This window comes from Lepidochelys olivacea (assembly GCF_965140295.1).
Source record: "Lepidochelys olivacea isolate rLepOli2 genome assembly, chromosome: 6".
Taxonomy (NCBI): domain Eukaryota; kingdom Metazoa; phylum Chordata; order Testudines; family Cheloniidae; genus Lepidochelys; species Lepidochelys olivacea.
In genome coordinates, this window is record NC_140416.1 from 107,022,078 (window position 1) to 107,047,338 (window position 25,261).

General features: G+C 41.2%; 1 protein-coding gene across 2 annotated transcripts in view; it reads left to right on the forward strand.

Moving 5' to 3' along the window:
• Window positions 1-25,261, forward strand: part of PPP2R5C (protein phosphatase 2 regulatory subunit B'gamma) — a 326,481-nt gene that overhangs the window by 152,446 nt on the left and 148,774 nt on the right. For both annotated transcript variants that reach the window (XM_084630786.1, XM_084630787.1), the window contains one exon: window positions 15,473-15,632. In XM_084630786.1, the coding sequence (XP_084486912.1) occupies window positions 15,473-15,632 (160 nt within the window). The remainder of the gene's footprint in view (window positions 1-15,472; window positions 15,633-25,261) is intronic.

A 25,261-nucleotide genomic window follows, 5' to 3' on the forward strand; every position in this document is an offset into this window, starting at 1 on the left:
TAGTATTGATGGACCTATCTCCCATGAACTTCTCTAATTCTTTTTTGAACCCAGTTATACTTTTGGCCTTCACACCATCCCCTGGCAATGAGTTCTACGGGTTGACTGTGTGTTGTGTGAAGAAGTACTTTCTTATGTTTGTTCTCAGCCTTCTGCCTATTAATATAGTGGGGTGACCCCTTGTTCTTGTTTACACCTTCCCCTATTCACTTTCTCCACACCATTCATAAGTTTATAGACCTCTATCGTATCCCCTTTTAGTAGTCCCTTTTCCAAGATGAAGAGGCTGTCTTTTTAATCTCTCCTCATGGAAGTTGTTCCATAACCTTAATCATTTTTTGTTGCCCTTCTCTGTACTTTTTCCAGTTCGAGTGTATCTTTTTTGAGATGGGGTAATTAAAACTGCATTCAGTATTCAAGGTGTGGATATACCATGGATTTATATAATGGCATTATGATATTTTATCTATCCCTTTTCTAATGCCATTGTTTTGCTTTTTTGACAGTTGCTGCACATGGATAGTTCTCTGAAAAAAATCTGCTCAATGATGATTCTAAGAGCTCTTTCTTAAATGGTTATCGCTAATTTAGACCCCATCATTTTCGTATGTGTGGTTGGGGTGATGTTTTATGTTTTGCAGTATGCGTTAGTTTACATTTATCAGTATTGAATTTCATCTGCCATTTTGTTGCCTGGTCTCCCAGTTTTGTGAGATTCCTTTGTAACTCTTCACAGTCAGCTTTGGACTTAATTATCTTTGGACTTAATTACTGTATATACTTGTTCATAAGCCGAATTTTTTTAGTAAAAAAGGGAAGCACCAGAGAAGGGATATAATGGGTATAGAGGGAGGAGAGGTGGGACACAGCCCCTCCCCCAAACAGAGTGGGCAAGGAGAGGCAGCACGACCAGCAGAGCTAGAAGGGAAGAGGCAGGGCCAGAGTCTCTCCGCTTCTGGCCACGCTGCTTTCCCACCGGCCTCCGAAGAAGCTGCAGCTCCGGGGCTGGCAGGCTGTAGCCGTGCTGCTTGGCCCCGCCTCCCAGAGCAGGCTGCAGCCGTGCTGCCCGGTTGCAGCCCGCCAGAGCAGCTCCAGCCAGGCCAGAGACATCCTCCCCTGGCCCTCCCCAGCTAAGGTGGGAAGGGATGGGTTCGGGGGAGTGTGGGGATCCTGGGCTAGGGGTGGGGTCATGTGGGGGGTTGTCACAGGGGTTACTCCCCTGACCCCCCAGCTTCTCCCCCTCCAAAAATTTCCCCAGCAGTTGCTGTTCCGGCCCGTCAGAGTAAGCAGCTGGTGCACCGGGACACTTTGTTTACTTAGGTTTACCTCCGTGCCTGTGGACGCTTGAGGTAAACAAACCATCTCGGCCCACCAGCGGCTTATCCTGATGGCCCGGGAGCCAAAGTTTGCTGACCCCTGAATTATAGGGTCGGCTTATGAATGGGTCATAAAAATTTTCCATGTTTACTTATCCGTCTTGGGGGGAGGGAGGGTCGGCTTATAAACGAACCGTCTTATGATCGAGTATATACGGTATCTTGAGTAATTTTTGTATTGTCTTCAAACTTTGTCACCTCACTGTTTACCCCCTTTTCTAGATTGCTTATGACTATGTTAAATGACACTGGTCTCACTACAGATCCTTGGGGGCCCAGCCCTGCTAATTACCTCTCTCCACTGTGACAACTGGCCATTTATTCCTACCCTTTGTTTCCTATCTTTTAACCAGTAACGGATCCATGAGAGGTCCTTCCTGTTATCCCATGACTGCTTATTTTGCTTAAGAGCCTTTGGTGAGGGACCTTGTCAAAGGTTTTCTGAAAGTCCAAGTACAGTATACTATATCCACTGGATCATCCTTGTCTGCATGTTTGTTGACACCTTAAAAGAATTCTAACAGATTGGCATGGCATGGCATGATTTCCCTTTTACAAAATTCATGCTGATTCTTCCTCAGCATAAGAGAATATGAATATAAACTATGATTTGGATGGTGTCCAAGTTTCAAAACTTTATACCATACTCTAGTTGACTTTTTTGGGGGGAAAGGGGTAAGGGAAGGATTGGCTTCCTCTGTATCTGTGTTCTTAAGTTGATTTCAGAATTTGTTCAATGAAACCCTACTTAATTCTGCTTAGTTTTAGAAATCGGGTAAGTTCAAACAGTAAAATGTGCTTTTCAGCAGGAACAAACTGTAAAAAGTAACAAGAAAATAAAACTTACAAATTACAGTAGCCATTTTTAAATTTCTGTTGTCGGCCATCTTGCTGAAAAGAATTTGACCCAATGTCAGAGGTTGTTAAACTGTTAGTTAGTTTGAAAACTAATTCACAATCCACAAATTAAGGCTTTCTTGTGATTAAACACTATTGAAGTGTGTTGGATACTGGCCCAGAATCTGTGACATTGGGTCTTGCATTGCCAGTATCTCACATCTGTCACTTTTCAGTATGCTTGCTACCACATAGAGTACACTCAAGTGCACCAGTTGTAGATCATGAGCTTTACAATTGTTGAAAGTTTTACTTTTCAAACTTTCAGGTTCCTGGGGTGACTAAATTGGTGGCATATTTTTCTCAAGAATATTAATCCAATTACAAAATTGTGGCCTTATTATCTAAAGGAGGATAAATAAAATGACTTCTCCAACATTCTATAAGAGCCTAGAAGAAGTGTTTTACTCCCCCCGCCCAACAAAAGGGTGAGAGAATACTAATGTTTTTATGACTTCTTCCTTTTTGCTTTCTGGCTACAAGCATTCAGTGGTCTTTTTAACTAGTGAAAGCTATTAATTGCTGTATTAAAAAGGGAGTATATTTTGTAAATGCCCGAACTTTTTTCTTCATTTGTGAGTTTCTTAAAAATGCTTTTAATTTTTTTTAATACTGCAGTGGAAACTGGAGTAGTTTATGTGAGAACTCTGTGGGAGGGTGATCTTTTTTTTAAAAAAAAGCTTCCTTAGCAATAGGGACTGTACTGATAAACCACTAGTAACACCTTTTCAGTGGATTTTTTTCATGAACATACATCTGGCAATTTAAAGAATTTTATGAAAATCTGGAATTTTGAAATAATTTTTCACTTTATATGTAGAAAATGTCTTTAATCCTGTTGTAACCACAACAACAACAAATTCCAAATCACTGAAAGACAGGCGTTGGTATCTCGTTTTTACCTTAATTGCCTTAATAGTCATAAGTAATCCAAGAAATTCACAGGAACTACTGTTAACAGAAATTCGAAATGAGAGCAGTCCATAACAATTGCATGGAAAGCTGGCTGTGTATAGGTTCTTGCATAGAGATTTTGAGGTAAGCAGTTTCCCAGTGTTTCAAGTATCAAGTACCAACAAAGGCTGTTGGCAAGGTTGGCTCCACAGGATTAAAAAACAGCTTTACCAAAATTTTTACAGTTAGTGTATTGGTGGGTGGATTTCTAAGAAGAGGTGGCCCAAAAAACTTAATGGGACTTAATTTTGAAAAATAAAACAAGACTATGAAGGAAAACTAAAACTTCCATTGCTATGATTGTGTTTACTGATACTTCTGTTAGCCACTGATGAAAGAACTACTTTGTATGCAAACCGCGTACATTACCCGCGTCCTCGCATGTAACCCTTCATCTACAACTACTTATTTCCTTATTCACACAAGAAAAAATTAAATATTTCACTTACTGTTTTACGATAACTTGCCATTTTTTGCAGTTAAAACTTGAGGACACTAAATATAATTTTGAAAATATTATAGCTTCAGGATAGGAGTTTATTTCTGAAAATACATGTAAAATGGCACATGATTAGAAAGAATCTTAGCACATCAGATGCACAGTGAAAAACAATTTTATTCATTTAATTACTAAATCAAAGTAAAAGGGGAAATATATAAAAAGCTAACTCTTTAACAGATGCGTTTTGTAGGAGGCAGTTTTGTTAACTTATTTGTCTTGTTCTTGTGGCTAATGAAATTGAAATGCATTTGGTGTGCTAGGACTGTTCCTGAGCGTTTTCTGTAAAAATGTCTTTATCAGTTCTAGAACATAGAGGAAAATTAATTTCTTCTTTATACTAAGTACTTTTCAATCTACCGAGACTTCTTTGTGTTTACTGGTATTTTTGGGAGTTTATACCATACTCTAGTTGCCTTTTTGGGAAAGGAGAGTTATACTTTTGTGAATTGATCAAAATCTGGATAGTCAGTTTGTATAAAGGAAATGCTAACATCTTGTTAAGTCCCCTCCATTTTTGTCAATGTGTAATCTATGCTGCTGAATATCTCCAAAAACATTTTTAGCTGCCTTAATTTCTTGATAAGGCTCTTTGAGGTATGAAAGATGATAGATTTTTTATAAACATTTTTCTCTTACTTGTAAAAGTGTCCATGACTAAGGAGGCAATTAGTATAGGTGATAGGTAGTTGCCTCTTTTGGTTAACCAGTATCTGAAATTAAGTTTGTATTCCATTAAACAAAGTTAATGTAGTAAAACTCCATGTACTATACTGTATTACTAGTTTTAATCTGGTAATTTTGTTTAAACTATTAACTATCTGAAAGTCTTTTGGCTCCTTTCCCTGCAGATCAACAACAGTGTGGAGTCTGAACTCTGGAAATGTTAAGTGGTTTTAAATGGGCCATGTTAGAGCTTGGACCCTCAAAGCTGTCAGGTCTGCTTCTCTAAATTGGGTACAGAATGATACTCCTTATTTTAGCAAAAAAACAAAACAGTTTTAAAACTAAAAGTGTAATTAAACTACATGAGGAGTCCTGGTGGATTGATTTAAATCATAAGTGTTAATTATGATTGAAAACAGCAAGCAAGAAACTTTGATTTAAATCAATTATTTCAATCTTATTTTGCATTAATACTTGTTAGTTATTTCCTAAAGAGAGGTCCATTCTCCTTGATTAGTATATAACCATTAAAATGTGTTGATTTGCAGCTAAATGTTGCCTTTAGTTAACCAAAGGGTACATTATAATTATTCAAATTTATTTAAACTGTGCAATTGCTTAAAATACATTTATTCAGTTTCTTATTTTTATATTTTATTATGTTAGAAAATGATGAATGAGGCATTTCTTAGTTGCTAAGTGTTTTGTTTTGGCTCCTGGTTTGTGTCAAGCTGCAGTTGGATGAACATTGGAATTCACTGCAGAAAAACAGCATTCTAAAATTGTTTGTTAAATAAAACTATCTTACATTTTTTCTGCTGTATCCAGAACATTAAAGTTTATTGAAACATATTTTACATTTAAAATTGATTTACTAAACAAAAGAAGTATGTGTAGTTAGTTGATTGAACGGATTGTTTCTGATCACCTTGCCCTTCAAGATTTTAGTCCTAGTAGATTTCATGCTCTCATACCTTGTTTTTATTCAGCGATTGGAAGAGGGAAAACAAGCTTTCCTGTTTTTTTCAACTCTCAATTGGATTCTCAGTTTTCAATGAAACTCAGTAGTCCAAATGAAGAAAATATTCTTTTTGCACCTGCTAGCTGAACTGAAATCAAACGCAATTAAGGCAAAAACATTTCTGTACAACAGAAACTGAAAGTACTTACATTTATAAAAATGTGAATACTGGCTTTGGCTCCATTATAAAGAATGAAAATATTATTGATACTGTAGTACATGGCATTGTGACATTTGTAATTACAGTTTTGTAGTGTACTATATATTGAATTTGGGCAATACATTAAATGAAGGCAGTATGTTGAATAAGTGTCAGAATGTCTTGAGTGAACTACTTTGGTTTTCATTGTAAGATTTCTTTACAGCCTAATTTAATTTGCTTTTAAATGTAATTGCTAAAAAATTACATTTCAATTTGCAAACATCTATTTTAAGATTTTTATATATTTAAATAAATTAGGGGGAAAAGAAGTTCAATTGGTTGAATTGCCACCACATTTTATTCTCTAGTACATATCCAAAGATACCTGAGAACTTCAGCTTCAGTACAAATATGCATTGCATAGGATTCATGTATGAAATGTCTCCTGATATTTTACAAAGTACTCAATCCCTAAGAATCCTGAATCCCCTTTCACTTAGCAATAAGTGCTGTCGTCTTCCCTGAGTTGACCTTGAGCCAATGACTTATTTATTTTCTGATCTCTTCCAAATAGCTAATATTAGGCAATAGCCAAGGCAACTTACAATTAAGCAGCATCTGTGTATGGGTGCTGCTAGGAGGCTGTAAGCTCTCATGATCTCTTCAAATAGTTTTATGTGGATGTTGAAGAGAAGAGAGTATGGATTTTTGTGGAACTCTGCAAGAGAGCTTGGAATACAACACATCTGAAGAAAAAGCTATTGCAGTTATCAAATGCAGCTGTTTTAACAGTTTCTTCCAGTTCAGTGGTTCATCATTCTTTCAACGTTGATAACACATGTTGTTACAGTGTAGGTCTGTTTACTTTTAGCAGTTGGACCAAATGAGGTTGGTTAACCTGCTGCTGCTTCAGGATGATGGACTATGTCCTTTCAGGGCAAGCAGTTGATCTCATGATTTTAGATTGAGAGTCTCAGGTTAATCCCATCAGACATGCACTTCTGAAATGCCTCATATCTTCTGCTAATTATTGTGCTTCACATGACTACTGAGTCAATAAACAATCCAGCCTCTTTAGTGGTAAAAACTTTATGCAGGAATAAGAGTGTTAGGGTGTCTTGGCTGTTTCAAGTATAGGCAAGTACATTCTGACCATCTAAATTCCATGTAGTTTGACTCTTTGCTTTCCCTCCAGAAAAACAACCCACACCTATTGTATAGAGTAGCTGGCACATTCTACCCCAGACGTGGCTGCATTTCAAAAATGGGTGATCAATCCCTAACATATATAGCTCCTTAAGTATTTTGGCAACCTTCAGGATGATGATTTGCTATTTTAAAGTTTTTTCCTTTATTGATGCTGATTTTATTATATAGCAAGTTTAAGGTTGTGTTTTAATTTAGTTCTAAAACTACAGTTTAGAAATAACATTAAGAAAAAGACAACTTGAGTTATCTTAGGAGTGCCAGAGTCCTACTTTACTGATTCAAAAATAGTAATTTAAATAAAAAGTTAAAGGTCACTTACTCGAACAGGCGAAAATAGGACAAATGCAAGATGGAGAGAATGGGCAAACTCTGCTTTTACCTAAGTTTCAAGATCTGCTTACACTGTACGGTATGTGGGCTGTAGGTAAATATAATTTTAGTGAAACTTGGCACTTAAATTGAGCTTTTCTCTGACTTTATTTAAACTCTGGAAACTGCAATTTGTATAGGTACACACACCTTCCTGACAGAGGAAGGAGAGCAGTTTCCCCATCTGACAGCTGCCAAATCTAACTCCAAAGTCACAGTGACAATGAACACAGTAAGTTTTTCTAGTAGGGAAGAATCCTGTTAATAATACGCGTACTGTTAACACAAATCCAGACTATATCCATTCAAATAACAGATTCTGTTAAAGTTCAATGCGTGCAGTTCACTCTGCTATAGAGTTGTTAGAACAAGGAAGTACTCTTTAGGTCAAAGAGGGGTAAAAATGTGTCTACACATATAATTTCAAGACTACAGCACTAGTTTTAAAAAGCAGAACTATATTTATTCTAAAATTTAGAAATACATTTTGAAAAAATTATATTTTCTATATGAAACTAACAGTAAAACAAATCTCATACTGTCACCAACACCTCATTTAATCAAATTTCTTCTTCCACAGCCACAGAAATATTGAAACTGCTATAATTAAATTTTTAAAGTAAAAAAAAAATTAGTATCTATACAGAGTTTGATCAAAGAAACAGTGGCATTTTCCATTAAGTATTGTCTCAGATATGATATGCTTACAATTTTACATAACAAAAATGAAGAATCTGAATAAGTAATTTACTAAACCAAGCTATCACAATTGCTTGAATAATATCTGGTTTTCATACCAACAAGAACAAATGAACATCGGGGGAAAAACGTTATGAAATCAAAACTGACCCACGATTTTAAATACCAGTCCATCCTGACTGCACCATCAAATGGTTTTAATATAGCCTCTCATTAAGTTCTCATTTTTCTTGTGATGGTACAGTGCCCCTCTTCTAAAGGTTTAATTCTCACTAGCTTTCCTGACAGCTAGAATTTTTTTTTTCTGCATCTTATAAAGGCAGTATCAGAAATAGTGTCTGACAAACTTTTGTGTTTAGATGTATAGAAAGGTTAGTCAGTGACATATAGGAATCAGACTTGTAATTTGTAAGCTGTTCTATGACTTTGATTCTAAAGTGGATCCCGTAGTACTTAGTATTGAAAGGGGTTATTTGACAATAGGTGATAAAAATTGTGTTAGTCCTTATTAAAAATTTTTAGGAAGTCAGCCGTAGGTCCCTATATCTGTAAAATGTGTAGATACAGGGATGGATTTAAAGACTTAGGCTATGTCTACACTTCCACTTACGTCAGTATAACTTATGTTACTCGGGTGTGAATAAGCCACCCCTCTAGAGACATGAGTTACACTGACCTAAGTGCTGGTGTGTATAGTGCTATGTTGACGAGAGAGCTTCTGCAGACGTAGGTGCGGCCGCTCCTTGGGGGTGGATTGATTAAGTCAATGGGAGAGCTTTCTCCCGTCAGTGTAGAGTGGCTACACTAGAGAGTTTACAGCGGCACAACAGTGTACAACAAAATTGTAGCTTTGCTGAGGGCACATTTCTTGCTTATGCCATCTGTTTGGAGATTTCAGTTGCATAAATGAAATCAACAAGATGTTGAGGTGGCTGCGAGCTGGGTCATAATGCTGAACAATATAACTTTGGTAATTTTCTCAATGACCTGCTGCAAGATCGCCTTGTTTGTGGAGTTCAGGATAAAGTGCTTCAAGGCTGTCTTCTTGCTGAGCCAAATTTGACATTTGCCATTGCTAGGAAAAGACCCTGGCTACTGAAACAGCATCATTGCCCGCTGAGAAAATTTTTGTTGTGACAACCAACATGAACACTGTCACAATCAGAAAATTGTCATTGACCAACTTAGCAGAATAATGGGAACTCAAGCACAATGTTGTTGGACAAGATTAATTGTCGGAACATCTGTTTAGGCTGCGGAGAACAGCATCAGTGCTCTGCATGTAGATTCAAAGATATGGAGTGCCGATTCTGCAAAAAGAAAGGTCACATTGTGTGAGTCTGCTAATCAAGATCAACAGTGTGAAGCAAAAGGACTATTGCAAGCATTCTCCTCCTCAAGTGTCAACCAAACTCAACACTTCCTTCAACAATGATGTCAAGAAGCTTTACCGTATTCAGAGGAACAAAGAATCTCAAGGTTCTGAAATGTTTGCAACAGTGTTCATTAATGGTCATGAGTACGAAATGGAAGTCCACTCAGGCTCTGGAGCGTCAACGAAGAGACCTTGTCTTTTTTCCCCTCTCATTTTACTCCCATATTGGCAAGTGTCTTGCGTGGCTTTGGAGACTACAATGGACAAAAAGTTAACTTCATCAGAAGCTGTAATGTAAATGTTTGCTACAACTTTTTCCATGCAAGATTGCCTCTCATCATTCCAAAATGTCAGTGTGAAAGCCTCTTACGCAGGAACTGGTTCACACTATTGAGAATCAGCATCCATGCCATCAGCAAAGAACGACTAAAACAGATAGTCGACAAATTCCCTCAAGTGTTTATGGAAGAATTGGAAGTTTACGAGGAGCACAAGTGTTGCTCCACTTGGATTCAGCAGTTGTGCTGATCAACATGAAGGTCTGGAATGTACCATTTCCCCTATGTCTGAAGATTGATGCTGAGCTAGAACTACAGGGAATCCTTGAGCCAGTTACACTTACAAAATGAGTTACGTGACTGTATGTGTAGTCGAGCAGAATGACGACATGCGAATCTATGGAGATTATAAGTGCACTTCAAACAAGGCACTCAAACAGCACCTTTACCCAGTGCTTGCTGTTAACCAACTGCTCAGTGTTCTGGCTGGAGGAAAAGTCTTTGGAAAACCTTCCCCAAGCATATCACCAGCTGATATGCAGACCATTATTACTCATTGAGGTCATTTTGAGTCTAGTGTCTCCAGTTTGGCATTTCTGTTGCACCAAGAATTTTCCAACATTTAATGGAAACTCTGCTTTCCAGAATTCCTGATGCTGTACCATATGGAAGTCCTGCTACGAGATCAACAGAGGATGAACGTGCTGAGCAATTTTGAGAAGTCTTGAACCGATTCGAGAAATCAGGCATTTGAATCAAGAAGGAAAAATGTGAAATTGGAGTTACAAGTGTCACCTTCTTGGATTATTCCATCAACGCATCTGGTATCCACCTGACAGAAAACAAGATGTGAGCAATCCCTGATGCCCCGAGCCAAATTCCAAACAGGAACTTCAAGCATTTGTGGGGTTGCTCAACTTCTATCAGTGTTCTTTCAAAAAAGGCAGCAGTCGCTGAACATCATCATTACATTCTTGACAAGGAAGTTCCATAGAAATGGACTCTCCTGTATGCAGAAGCCTTCAAGAAGTTATTGACATCCGACTCTGTTCTCATCCACTGACGAACAGAGGCTGTTGATTATCTGTGATGCATCAAAATGGCAACAAAAATGATTAGGGGACTGGAACACATGATTTATGAGGGAGCTGGGATTGTTTAGCCTGCAGAAGAGAAGAATGAGGGGGGATTTGATAGCTGCTTTCAACTACCTGAAAGGGGGTTCCAAAGAGGATGGCTCTAGACTGTTCTCAATGGTAGCAGATGACAGAATGAGGAGTAATGGTCTCAAGTTGCAGTGGGGGAGGTTTAGATTGGATATTAGGAAAAACTTTTTCACTAAGAGGGTGGTGAAACACTGGAATGAGTTACCTAGGGAGGTGGTAGAATCTCCTTCCTTAGAGGTTTTTAAGGTCAGGCTTGACAAAGCCCTGGCTGGGATGATTTAACTGGGAATTGGTCCTGCTTTGAGCAGGGGGTTGGACTAGATGACCTTCTGGGGTCCCTTCCAACCCTGATATTCTATGATTCTATGATCACCTTATGACATCGGAGCTGTTCTCAGCCATCCCTTGCCAGATGAAACTGAGGCACCTATCGCCTACTATTTCAGAACCTTCCAGTCCACCAAGAGAAAATATGCATATATTCGTGAAGAAGTGCATGCTATCATTGCTGCAGTCAAGGAATTCCACAAATACATCTATAGTTCTGTGATTGAGATTCGTACTGACCACAAGCCACTTCTAGGAATTCTCTCCAATAACAAGTCAACACCTCCAGTCATGTCATTGTGAAAGCAACAGTGGAGTGTCTTATTAAGTGCTTATGACAACGTGCCTGTCTACAAGCCAGAAAAGTCTATCGCTAACACTCACACACTGCGACGAATGCTGCTACAGAGGCTGGATTTTGCCATTCCTTCTCCAACTGAAGTTTTGGAATCCCTCCCTGACCCACCACTTATGGCTGACTCAACTGGGAGTAGAGAGGATAGGTGGCCAGCTGGGAAACTGCCTGTAGAGTTCGAACCATTTTTAAATTGTCAACATGGGCTTTATGCCCATAAAGGTTGCCTCTTAAGGGGATGTGTTTTTATTTCAGAAAGAGGTAATTGAGTCACCTTAGATACGTTACGTGCCGCACATCCAGGAATTGTGCACGTGAAAGCATTAGCCAGAAGTTATGTCTGGTGGCCAGGTATCGATGCTGACCTAGAAAGAATTGTAAATGAGACTTGGTCTACACTACAGAGTTAAGTTGACATAAGGCAGCTTACATTGACCTAAATATGTAAGTACATACACTACAACGTTGCTTCCGCCGATGTAAGTTGTCCACTATACTTTACCTCTGCGAGAGGAGTAGTGCTTAGGTCGATGTAGTTAAGGTGGTGCAGAGTCTGTGTTGACACTGAATTACTTACATCACCTGTTGGCTGTTAGCCCTGTGTGGAGCCCCCCTGCTCTGGGTCTGACAACTGGGGCCCACAGCTGTCAACCCCATGCGGGACCCCAGGGTGAAGCGGGGCTCCAGCTGTTTGCTGCACAATGCCCCACAGAGTTAAGTTGGTGGAAACATTTCTGAGGAGGACGCAAACCATGGATAAAAGGACCACTGTGGTAATTACTGCAGTGACTATATGTTCACCTAAGTTAGGTCGACTTACTTTGGTAGTGTAGACAAGGTCTGAGTGTAGCATATATCAACCTACTTGAAATAACCCACCAAAAGCCTCAGTTTTTCTCTGGGAGCTGACCAGGAAACTGTGGTCAAGAATTCATATTGACTTTTGAGGGGTCCTTTTAGGGAAAGAACTTTGTGATCATAGTAGACTCTTCCTTAACATGGCTCAAAGTGATCTTAATCTCATTACAAATGTGTAATACAGTGATCACTGCTCTTTGTCAACTATTCCTAACTTGTGTTACCAGATACTGTCGTGTCCAATAAGAGAAATGCTTTTATCTCTGAGTTCAAGGACTTTGCCGAAAGCAGTCTCATTCAAGCTGTTACCATAGCACCAAGCAAATGGTCAGGCTGAATGGGTGCTGCAGAAAACCAAAGATGCTGTAACAAGGATCATCAAAGGTGACTAGCTGACAAGATTTGCCAGGTTTCTCATTGCTCCAGATCTCACTCCATTCCTGACTACAGGAGTTAGCCCAGCCAAACTACTCATGGGATGATGTCTTAAGACATGCCTCGACCATCTTAATCCCAACCTGGCTAAGGAATTGCAACACACCAGGATCAGGTTCTGGATTCCTCCTTGAGATCATACACCCTGCTTTTTTCACACCATAAGAAAGTGTATTCAGTAGACATTACGGTGCTAGACCAAGGTGGGTTCCTTCAAAAATCATCTTCCAGGCCCCGTCTCCTATAAAGGCCAGACTGCCAATGGGCAAGTTTGCTGTCATTACATCTGCTCCTGAGAAGACGCTCATCTCCAAACAACGTTGCTCCAGAGGAGTCTTCAGGTGTGCCTCCTCTAAAGCCAACTATCAGTTCTCTCCTTATCGGTACCGCCTCCAATCTGACACTCCGAGCTTGTTGAAGTTGCTACTTGAAGGGGACAGTGCTCCTGTCTTTCTGGGGGTTCCCATTGGATCATAGTTAGGAAAGACACCTGCCCTGTGGAGTGTCATAGAGAGACTGCAGTGCAGGTGAGAGCACTATGGTGGCTGAATGATCATGTTGCTGAAGAGGAGAGGGGTGTGATTTATGCATTGGGGGGCGCTGTAGTTTTATATAGGGGGATGCGCTCACCAGCGGCACTGCTGTTACTACCCCTGAGTTGTTGCCCAGAGAGGAAGTTGTTGCCCAGAGTTCAGTTCAGCTTTCTCTTTGATAGCAGACAGTTCGTCTATAGTTTTCCTGTTCATGACAAACAAAATAAGAGTTTATTGTTGCTGCTGACTGTTAGTGATTACATGAATTGCTCACCACACACATAAAACACTAAAGTAATGAATAGATGGGCAGGCAATGCTTTGTAGTGTGTGCAGAGGTGAACAAAAAGTAGCTTAAAATTTAGGACAACAGTATTCCAGTGAAAATGCAACTGAATCTGGTTTCTTGCAGCTGTAGCTTCACGTTGATACGAAACCATATTTTGCTGGCTACCATATATACCTTATTTTAACTCCTGCTGTAGTCCGTATTATTCTGACCACTTGTCAAAGTCAGGAATCTGTGTCTTTTAAGCAGTTTTACACTTTGACAATACAAGAAATAGAAAAAGGAGGCTGGGCATTGTTTTGTTACAGAGAAGTGTCAGTTGTATTTGCAGACATGTATACTTTAGTGTAAAAAAAATGTAAATCTGACAGCCTTTTCAGTACAGATAATTCAAAAAGCATTGAAAAGTTTGCAGTAATGTCTCTAGCTAGATCAATTCTTGTTATACTCATAAAATTACCTTACTCTTAAAACCTGGATTTGTGCTGGAAATCACTTTAGATAAGCTATTACCAGCAGGACAGTGGGGTGGGAATAGGTATTGTTTCATATTCTCTGTGTATATATAAAGCCTGCTGCAGTTTCCACGATATGCATCTGAGGAAGTGAGCTGTAGCTCACGAAAGCTCATGCTCTAATAAATTGGTTAGTCTCTAAGGTGCCACAAGTCCTCCTTTTCTTCTTACTCTTAGAGTAACAGCCGTGTTAGTCAGTATTCCCAAAAAGAAAAGGAGTTCTTGTGGCACCTTAGAGACTAACCAATTTATTTGAGCATAAGCTTTCGTGAGCTACAGCTCATTTCATCGGATGCATACTGTGGAAAATACAGAAGATGTTTTTATACACACAGACCATGAAAAAATGGATGTTTATCTCCCGGGAGAGTGAGGGGAGAAAACCTGGATTTGTGCTGGAAATGGCCCACCTTGATTATCATACACATTGTAAGGAGAGTGATCACTTTAGATAAGCTATTACCAGCAGGAGAGTGGGGTGGGGGGAGAGAAAACCTTTTGTAGTGATAAACATCCATTTTTTCATGGTCTGTGTGTATAAAAACATCTTCTGTATTTTCCACAGTATGCATCCGATGAAGTGAGCTGTAGCTCACGAAAGCTTATGCTCAGATAAATTGGTTAGTCTCTAAGGTGCCACAAGTACTCTTTTTCTTCTTACTCTTAGAGAAATTATATCCTTATTAAGGATTCTCTTCTGGAATCAAACATATTGTAATGATCAGTGTAGATGGCACTACCTGTTGGTGGAGGTGTGGTCTATATTTATCTTAATGCTAAATCTTAATGTTTTATGTTGTCTTGGTTGGGGGGTTGAGGGGTTGGAGGGTGGGAAGATGGAGAGAGAAAGTGGGAAACTGGGAGGAAGTTAAGTGTTAAGTGCTGAGAGGTACTTGCAGTGTTCAAATAAATCCTTTGATTTCTGCATACAGGTAGTGCGACTGGTGGCAGTGGCTTCAAGATGGCAAAAGCACTGACTCGGGCTGCAGGGCTAAAAATAGCAATGTAGACATTCAGGCTCTGGTTGGACTTGGAGACCCACCCCCCTGCAATTTTATAGCCCTGCAGCCTGAGCCCTGTGAGCCCAAATCAACTGACCCAGACTAGCCACAGCAGTACTGCAGGTCTCGTATTGCAGTGTAGACATACCCTAAAAATACAAGACAGGCAAAGGGTGGGGGAAAAAAAGCAATGTGACATACATACACTACAGAAATGCCTGTAAATGGGGTGGGGGGAGGGGAGTAGAGTGTTTCAAATAGATTAGGCAACACAAGTGACAGAATGATATTCCACATCTTTGGAGAATTGTGGCAAAGTCAAGACCAACTGACTGGAAAGAGCGAGCAGGGAAGTAGGTGCTATGCAGTCAGAGGTAAGCTAGAGTAAGTTCATTAGAATTTTATTCTGTTTTTAGCAAAATCAAACTTGCCTTTAACCTAACTCTGTTTTTCGAATGTTCTGTTTAACTATCTCAACTACATTTAAATGTTTGTTTTTTTTAAACAGGTGTCAAACAAAAAAACAAACAGCTCTCCTCCCCCAGCACAATTATCTAAAATCAAAGTACCTGCTCCACAGACTGTACTGAAGAAGGAAAAACGGCAGAGTTCTTCAAGGTTTAATGTTAGCAATAACCGAGAACTCCAAAAACTGCCAGCTTTAAAAGGTATCTGTTTTTTTCCTTTTATGATCTTTGTTAAAGTTTTGGCGTTCTTAGGGGTAAGTTAATAATAGACACACACTTTAATTTCCAAAAGTTGGCTTTTCTTTATATGAAAATATAAGTTGTTGTCTATCACAGCTGAAATGAAGATTTCCTAATGCGCGCCCTCCACCACCAAAAAAAATCAAGGTTGGTATATGTGTAAATGTTACTTGAGCACAGCTTGACCAGATGCTACTTTAGGGTGAAATTCACTTCTTTCCACGTAAAACCGTTGTAATTGGGTTTTGTGTGGAAGACTAAGCAGTGTTGAGAGGCTTAGATTTCACACACCAAAACGCACAGGCAGGCCATGCAGCTGCCCTTCCGCCATCACCTCCACTCCTCCTTTTACAGCAGCTTTTGGGCCACTGTATTCTCAGATTCAGCAGCCCTCCTCATCCTAAATACACTCAACCCCCTCCACACATCCCTATTCAGGACCAGCGCTAAACTAACCTCTGGAATTTAGTGGATGTGTCTAATCTGTCTGCATCCTTCTGGAGGGCTAAAGTGGTTTAGAGGGCCTTGTGTTAGCCCTGTGAGTATTAGTGAATTTCTCCCTTTCTGATTAGAATGAAGTCTTAAGTTTTGTGTAGTTTTGAAACCACACTGACCAGCTTTGGTGAAGAGAGAAAATTTCTGACTTTCCTTTGATATCTTGTTATTACTTGTTTCTGCTAGTGGTCCATTTTGTGCAAACTTGTATTCTAGCGCAAAACCTAAACAGTGACATCAGCAATGTTAAGGCAGAAAAACTTCCAAACATGTGGCATATATGATGTAAGATGAGCTGATCTGTTGATACAAAAGTGAGCGAGGTTGCTTTAAGGTTTTGTGCTAGAGTGCGAGTTTGGATGTGGGGTATGTATTGCTTTTTGAGATCTGTTAAAGATGGAAGTGAAAGCCTTAGAGTGGCATGTTTTAACAACAGTGTTGTAGGCAGTGTGAAAGTGGCTGAGAGAGACTTTTCCCTAAATTCTTCATTTCCCTGCTTAAATTTATTAGTGTCCTTTGAAAATGAGGAAATTCTGTTAGCTTTTAAGCCAGTGTTAACTCTTTTGCTCGTTATGTGACACTTCTTGCAATAGGGAGGGTTAGGCTCTACTGTCCTGTTTCCAAGCAGATGTCGTTAGTGATAAACAAAGGAAGAAAAATATGTTGCAGCAACTGATGTGCACTGCATTAGCAGAACAGTCTCTAAATAGAACATTTCTTTGTTTCTTTCAAGGGATGCTAACTGCTTCCTTAATAGATGCTTTCCATTTATTTTATAAAACCTGTAAATAAAAAATGCTTTAGTGCCATAGACTGTAAATAGCATTAACATACATATCTCTGTGTGTGTTCAGCTATCGTGACCATTTCACCATAATTACACGATGACAACTTATTTTTTGCATTACTTTCCATTTTTTGTGAGGTGGTAAATTTAGTACTTACGTTCACAGCACTGGAGACTGACAACCTTTCTTTACCCAAAGAAGGGTAGTGTTAGTGCAGACTTCTCCATACAATCCTGCTAATGTGATGACTCCTGTTCTGGAGTTAACACCTCTATGGAGAAGAATTATTTGTGTATTGTGATAGTAACCAATTGTGAAAGACACTGTACAAACACATAACAAAAAGATGTCCCTGCTTAAAGTTTACAATCAAAGAATAAGACGAGAGAACGCATAGGGAGTATAAGGTAGTTCAGTGTCCGTGCCCCTTCAGACTTTGGCTTCAGTGCTTAAACTGTAAACCGGGCAGTCAATGTTGATGTGAGAAACAGTCCATTAAAAACTGGCAATGATGTTTTGACCTTGGTGAGTGTCATGGAGGTGGAAAATTCTATCCTATCACCAGTCCCTCAAACAAATTCTTGGATTAACCACTGATGTGCATTTTTGAAAACCAGAATGAATTATTCTGTAAGGATTATATGCAGTCTAACACACTCTTGATCTGTTGAGAAATAAGACTCAGTTGTAGAATGGTCTGTTGTTAATGTTATGACTTCGTTGGAAAAGTTTTCTATTATGAATATGCAAGATTTTATTCACTAATGAAATAGTCTTGATTTTCAAGTATAAGTATTTAAACAGAAGGAATACTTCTTACTGTGGTCATGTCAGCATGGTAAATGTTATATTTTAAAATATATACTCTATCCTTGTGATTTTGAGAATCTGTCCATTTAAACTCGTTTGCTAAATTAAATATATTTAGCAATAAGTTTGCTATTAGAAGAAAACACTGAACCTCTTGGATGATGATTAAATATAAAATACTGTTTCAGCACTGAAGATCACTCAGTTTTGTGCCTTTTTGTTGCAAGTGTATTCAGTCCTAGCTTTATAAAAACGTAACTTCAGTAAGATGTTATAACTTTAAAAAAAACCCTCTTTTGGTTTGGTCCCTAACATTGTCACAGTATTTTTCATCCCACTGCACTTTACGATTTGTGTGATGTATGTAATATGCACATAGAATCGTAGCAGTGGAAGGGACATCAAGAGGTCTAGTCCAGTTCCCTGCGTTCATGGCAGGATTAAGTATTGTCTAGACCAGGGTTTCTCAAACTTGCTTGCACCACGACCCCCCTTCTGACAACTTGCTTACTACACGACCCCAGGAAGGGGGACTGAAGCCTGAGCCCCACTGCCCAGGGCAGGGGGGACAAAGCCCAACCCCTCCTCCATAGGGTGTGCAAAGCTCCAGGACTTCAGCCCTGGGCGATGTGGCTCGGACTTTGGCTTCATTCTGAGCCCCAGCAAGTCTAACACAGCCCTGCTGATCCCATTAAAATGGAGTCCCGATCCAGAGTCTGAAAATTGCTGACCTAGACTATCCCTGACAGTTGTTTGTCTAACCTGCTCTTAAAAAAATCTCCAGTGATGGAGATTCCACAACCTCCCTAGGCAATTTATTCCAGTGCTTAGCTACCCTGATGATTAGGAAGCTTTGCCTAATGTCCAACCTAAACCTCCCTTGCTGCAGTTTAAGCCCATTGCTTCTTGTCCTATCCTTAGAGGTAAAGGAGAACAATTTTTCTCCCTCCTCCTTGTAACAACCTTTTATGTACTTAAAAATGTATCATGTCTCCTCTCAGTCTTCTCTTCTCCAGACTAAACAAACCCATTTTTTTTCAATCTTCCCTCTTAGGTGGTGGTTTCTAGTCCTTTAATCATTTTTGTTGCTCTTTTCTGAACTTTCTCCAGTTTGTCCACATATTTCTTGAAATATGGCACCCAGAACTGGACACAATACTCTAGTTGAGGCTTAATCAGTGGCGAGTAGAGCGGAAGAATTACTTCTTGTGTCTTGCTTACGATACTCCTGCTAATACATCGCAGAATGATTGTTAGGGCTTCCACTTGCCCTTCCTTGGTTCTTGTCACATAGACAGAAAGCAGAAGATCAGAGTCCAAAGTGCAGGCAATGCGATGTTTATTGAGGTTACCAAGCAAGCATGATCCCAGAGCTCTGTACACTGGTAGAGCTTTCCCTGTCCCCCCTCCTCTTGCTTAGCAGGCTTAATTATACCTGTAGTGCACGCCTCTAGCTCCACCCCTCACAATTTATGGTCATGGTCCGTTTTGGAGGGTCATGAGTCTGGGGGCTTCGGTAACACTTTTTTTTTTTTTAAACCTAATGGGAGGGGTAGGGAGTGAGGTTGTGTTTCAGCCAGGGTCACAGTTTCTTTGGCTTTTAGTGTTTCTTATACCTCCCCTCCACTCCCATGCACCTTGCCCCTCCCAACTGGTTGCTTGACCTTGGCTTGGGAGAGGAGTTGGACATCCTTCAAGTATACACTTGTATATTAAACTCCCACCATACCCTGCAACACTTTAACTCTCTTCCTTATCTTTTCTCATGGTGCTATAAACCCTGTCTGGCTGTGGGCAGATGAAACACACTGTCTTTATTCACATGTGTTGGTAAGGATTTAAGAGTATCAAAAGTCAAACGGTCAAACAAAACCCAAAATTCTACCTCAGGCTAATAAACAGGCCGAAATACTGTATTACCATCACTAACAATGATGTTTGCTTTTTTTGCAACAGTGTTCCACTGCTGATTCATATTTAGCTTGTGATCCACTATGATTCCCAGATCCCTTTCTGCAATACACCTTCCTAGGCAGTCATTTTCCATTTTGCATGTGTGCAACTGATTGATTGTTCCTTCCTAAAAGTGTATTCTGCATTTGTCCTTATTGAATTTCATCAGACCATTTCTCCAGATCATTTTGAATTTTAATTCTGTCCTTCAAAGCACTTGCAACCCCGTCCCAGCTTGGTAGCATCTGCAAACTTTATAAGTGTACTCTCTATGCCATTATCTAAATCAGTGGTTCTCAACCAAGGTTCTGGGGCCCCCTGGGGGGCCGCGAGCAGGTTTTGGGGGGCTGCCAAGCAGGGCCAGCATTACATGGCCATGAGCCCTGCCACCCGGGGCTGAAGCCGAAGCCTGAGCAGTGTAGCTTTTTTGGGGGCCCCTGTGACATGGAGCCCCAGGCAGTTGCCCTACTTGCTACCCCCTACTGCCAGCCCTGGCTTTTGTAGGCAGAAAACCAGTTGTTGTGGTACAGGTGGGTCGTGGAGTTTTTATAGTATGTTGGGAGGCCTCAGAAAGAAAAAAGTTGAGAACCCCCGGTCTAAATCATTGTTGAAGATATTGAACAGAACCAGACCCAGAACTGATCGCTGTGGGACCCCATTTGTTATGCCCTTCTGAAATGGCTGTGAACCACTGATAATTATTCTCCGGGAATGGTTTTCCAACCAGTTATGCATCCACCTTATAGTAGCTCCATCTAGGTTGGATTTCCCTAGTTGGTTTATGAGAAGGTCATGCAAGACCGTATCAAAAGTATAAACAGTATAAAGTCAAGATATACCACATCTACCACTTGCATCAGTGGTATATCAGTGCATCAGATCAACATTCTGGAGCTGAGAGAAGTTCAATATGCTTCCAGTACTTCTTTCATGACATACTAGGCCACTCAGAGTAATGCTAGACAATAGGGCAACAATGTATTACATCAGCCACCAAGGCAGAGCAAGATTCCAGTCCTTAAGTGCAGAGTCACTAAGACTCTGGAGAACTTGTGTACTTCCTATCGAAAAGGCATATCAGTGGTCTATCTGAATACCAGGCTTTCAGAATACCATTGCACGCTCCCCGAGCAGACGCGTCTGGCAAGACCATGGATAGGAGCTCAGACTCTTTCACAGCATCTGCCAGACTTGATGTCTACCGCAAATAGATCTCTTTGCCACCCTGAACAACTCAAATGTTGCCTTTTTCACTACTGGAGCCGTTACAGTTTAAATTCTCTGGTGATAACTCCATGGCCTCATGGTTTTTTTTTATGCATACCTGCCAGTACCATTACTCCTCAAGACTCTCTTCTCAAGCTATGCACGGAAAGAGCGGGAGCTATTCTCATAGCACTAGCAGGGTCAGATCTCATCCACCTCAGAGGTGGCACACCTGTGACTTCCTACCACAGAGGACCTATCGACACAGACCTTTAGGTCTCTTGTCCACCCCATCCTTTCCTCTCTAAACCTCCTGGCATGGCTCCTGAATGGCTCTCAACCATGGAATTGATATATTTGGATGCAGTTCAATCAGTTCTTTTGTAGAAAGGCCAGTACTGTGCTTGCAAGACTTACCTCCAGAGTGCAAACACTTTCATGCTTGGTACTCTCTTCCATCTTCCTAAGCCTTAGAAGTTCTACTTCCTGAGTTACTGGACTGTCTGCTGGAATTAAATGTGAGAGGTCTGTCAATGAGGTCTATTTTAGGGTACATTTTGTTGTTGTTATGGTTTTCCACATACCCATTCAGAGGTTCTGTATCTGCCTGTTTGGGACTCAGCCCCCCAGTTGGCTCTCAACCTAGTTCTTAATGCTCTAAGGAATGCTCCCCTTCAAACTAATAACCACCTGCTCTCTTGTCTACCTCTCCTCTAAAACTTTGATCCTGGTCTCCTTTGCTTCAGCAAGAAGAATGGGATTGCTGAGGGGCAGTAATGGCTGACCCACCACATACCATCTTTTCCAGAGACAAAATCGTACTACACCTTCATCCCCATTTTTCTCCCTAAGTTCTTGTGGGCATATTACTAAAAACAAGAGATTCTCTTTCCTGTATTCTACCTGTAAGGGAGCAGAGACTCACCCCTGTGGCACCTCCTGCTGGTCATTGGGAATTAGCTCTTTTCCAGCCTGGAGCTCTCTCTGCAGGCCAGTGAGCCGCACAGCCCTGGCCCCCATGTCCCTCACAGACCCCGGTGCCCCTTTCTCTGGGGTTCTGCCCCCTGGCAGTACCCCCACACTCTGCCTCTGGGTCTCCCCTTCCTGGGGAACCCCCAACCCACTATCCCCACCTTGCCTCAGTCTGGCCTACTGCCAGTCATCACCGAGCTCCCGCTCCCTGGGGCAGACTGCAGTGTAAAGGCCACTCATCATAGGCAAGGGGGTTCAGACCTGTTGCCTTCCTCTGCCTCCCAGTACCTCTATGGGCCTTGGACCAGGCCTTACAGCCTGGGGAGTTGCCAGCCTGGAGCGCCCCTGCTGAGCCTGCTCCTTCCCCAGCACTGCATCACCCGCAGTACCCTGTCAGGCAGGCAGCCAGGCCCTGCTCTCTCCCAGCCTGGATAGAGACTCCTTGGGCCTTTGGCTCACAGCCTTTTTATACAGGCCAGCTGGGGCCTGATTGGGGCGTGGCCCAGCTGTGGCTGCTTCCCCAATCAGCCTTCCCCAGCCATAGCCCTCTCCAGGGCTGCTTTTAACCCCTCCTATTTTAGGAGCAGGGTAGCCACCCCGCTACACTACCCAAAATCTCTGGAGAGGAATCAAGTTTTCATTCACTATATGTTAGATGGGCTCTTACCTTCTATTTAGACAGGATTAAATCCTCCAGGGTCTCTCATAGGCTTTTTGAATCATTTGAAGGGCCAACCGTATTCCTATACAGCATTTGTCTAAGTGGGTTTCAGGTTGACCCAGTTATGAAAGAACTGGGGTACAGCCCTCCCACCCCCAGAAGTGACAGCACATTCCAGTAGAGCTCTATCCATGTCTATGGCTCTACTAAAAGACTTTCCCATAGCAGAAATCTGCAGGACTGTGACTTGGTTGGCTATTTATACATTTACCTCTTACCTGATTCCAGAGACGACACTGCCTTGGTGATGCAGTGTCTGAAGAGTTCTTGATTTACCTCCCCAGCACCCATCTCCTCTTTGAATTAATGCTTGGGAGTCTCCTGCAGTGGAGCACCCATAGGGACATATGCTTAGGGCAGATCTATTCTTAAAATGCTGCGGTGGCGCAGCTGCACTGCTGTAGCATTTCAGTGAAGATGCTACTACACCAGCAAGGGAGCTTCTCCCATTGGTATAATTAATTCACTTCCATGAGAGGCAGTAGCTATGTTGATGGGAGAAACACTGTCTACACTGGGGGTTAGTTCAGTATAACTGTCACTCAGAGGTGTGGATTTTTCACATCCCTGAGCAACATAGTTATACAGATGTAAATTTGTAGTATCGACCTGGCCTTACAGTAACTTGAGTTCTTCAAAATGTTTTTGTCCCTGTGGGTGCTCTGCCTCCCACCGTCCTTCCCCTCTTCTGTGGAGTTTCTGGCTTCATTGTTGAGAAGGATATGAGTGGTGGCAGGCTCCTGCCTGCTTATATCCCGTAGTTTGGAGCATGAGGTGTTCTGCACAAGTACAGGTCTGTGAGCACTGCTTTGCAGCCTCTGATCAAGAGTGCATGGGTGTGTGCACATCTTAAGGTGGAACACCTGTTGGAACAAATACATCTCAAAGAACTCAAGTTACTTGTAAGGTAAGCAACCTGTACTTGTCTCTTTCATACTTTAAGAAACTTTCAGGTATACTTTTGCCCTTCTAACACAAATAGCTCATCCCAAATGAGGACCAGCTGGAATTGGTTTTTAAATGTTATATTGGTTAAAACCTTGTTCATGTACAGAACAGTACAAAACCTTCCATGTTAAAAAAAGGTATTGAGCTGCAGATTGCACATGCATGACACTGGAATGTCACATGCTACCTTGTATATATCTGAACATTCAAATACCCCGCTAGTATTTATACAGTCAGCCATAGTTCTCTACATTTTAAGCAAGAAAATTGAGTGCAAAAACATTATATTAAATTCTCATTTATAATGTTTAAGTAGCAAGAGTTAGTAAATCCAAAGTTACAGTTCTTATTGTAACTAACCTTTTCTTTATACTGCACTACATTGCAAATACACATTCATCAATAAAATTTAAAATATATGGCACAACACACAATGCTAAATATATGAAAGGGGTTGATTTGTGATTGTGGAAAACATAACTTCAAATTTCCTCACCTCTGCATTTAAGTTCTCAAATTATTGCAATGTATATGCATGTGTAATATATAATAAAATTAAAATTGTGTACTTTGCTCTGGAATTCACAGTATTAATTAGTAGTGGTATTCCCATAACAGACTTCATGTAGGGTCCTAACCTGTATAATCTATTAGTTCCAAATTACTGGTATAGTAACAGTGTACAAGATTATTTTAAAACGTTAGGATTTCCCCCCGGTCTTCCTAATCCTACTGTCCTGTTGCATTGAGTTTTGGGAAAACAATTTAAATAGCCTTTTCCCGTTAAAATAGTGAGAGTTTTGGTGGAGGATCTTATGAATTACATGCTTGTTCTTTGCACGTTAGACTCTGGCTGTAGAAAGCTATATATATTTTTTGTTTAAGGTGGTGTGGAGACATGGGTGGTGGCTGAAGCTTCCCATGTGGGAGGCTAGCTCCCTGTCCCGCCTCTTCTGCCGATGGCCTGCCCACACTGAACCCTGCTCCGCCTCTGGTCCTGCCCCTTCCCTGCTCACTGCATCCTGCCACGAGAAACCCCCCCAGTCCTTCCTCCTCCCCTGCCCGCCGTGAGACCCCCCCCCCCCATCTGCCACCAGACCCCTCCCCTCGCCTGCTGCTCGCCTGGTCACCCACCCACCACAAGACACACCCCCACCCCCACCTGTTGCTTGCCTCCTCACCTGCCTTACTTCTGTGCTGCCTTTGGAGCTGGGCAGTGGAGAGCGGTGGCTGTCGGGCGGGTGCCCAGCTCTGATGGCAGCGCCCTGCCAGCAGCAGCGTAGAAATAAGAGTGGCAATGCCATACCATGCCACACTTATTTCTTTTTTCAGACTAGCAGCCGTGTTAGTCTGTATTCGCAGAAAGAAGAAGAGTACTTGTGGCACCTTAGAGACTAACCAATTTATTTGAGCATAAGCTTTCGTGAGCTACAGTGAACTGTAGCTCACGAAAGCTTATGCTCAAATAAATTGGTTAGTCTCTAAGGTGCCACAAGTATTCCTTTTCTTTTTACACTTTGCTGCTGCCTTCAGAGCTGGGTGGCTGGAGAGTGGTGGCTGCTGACTGAGGGTCCAGTTCTGCAGGCAGCAGTGCAGAAGTAAGGGTGGCAATACCATACTATGACATCCTTACTGCGCTGCTGCTGGCAGCTACTCAGCCTTCAGAGCTGGGCTCCCAGCCAGCAGCCACCACTCTA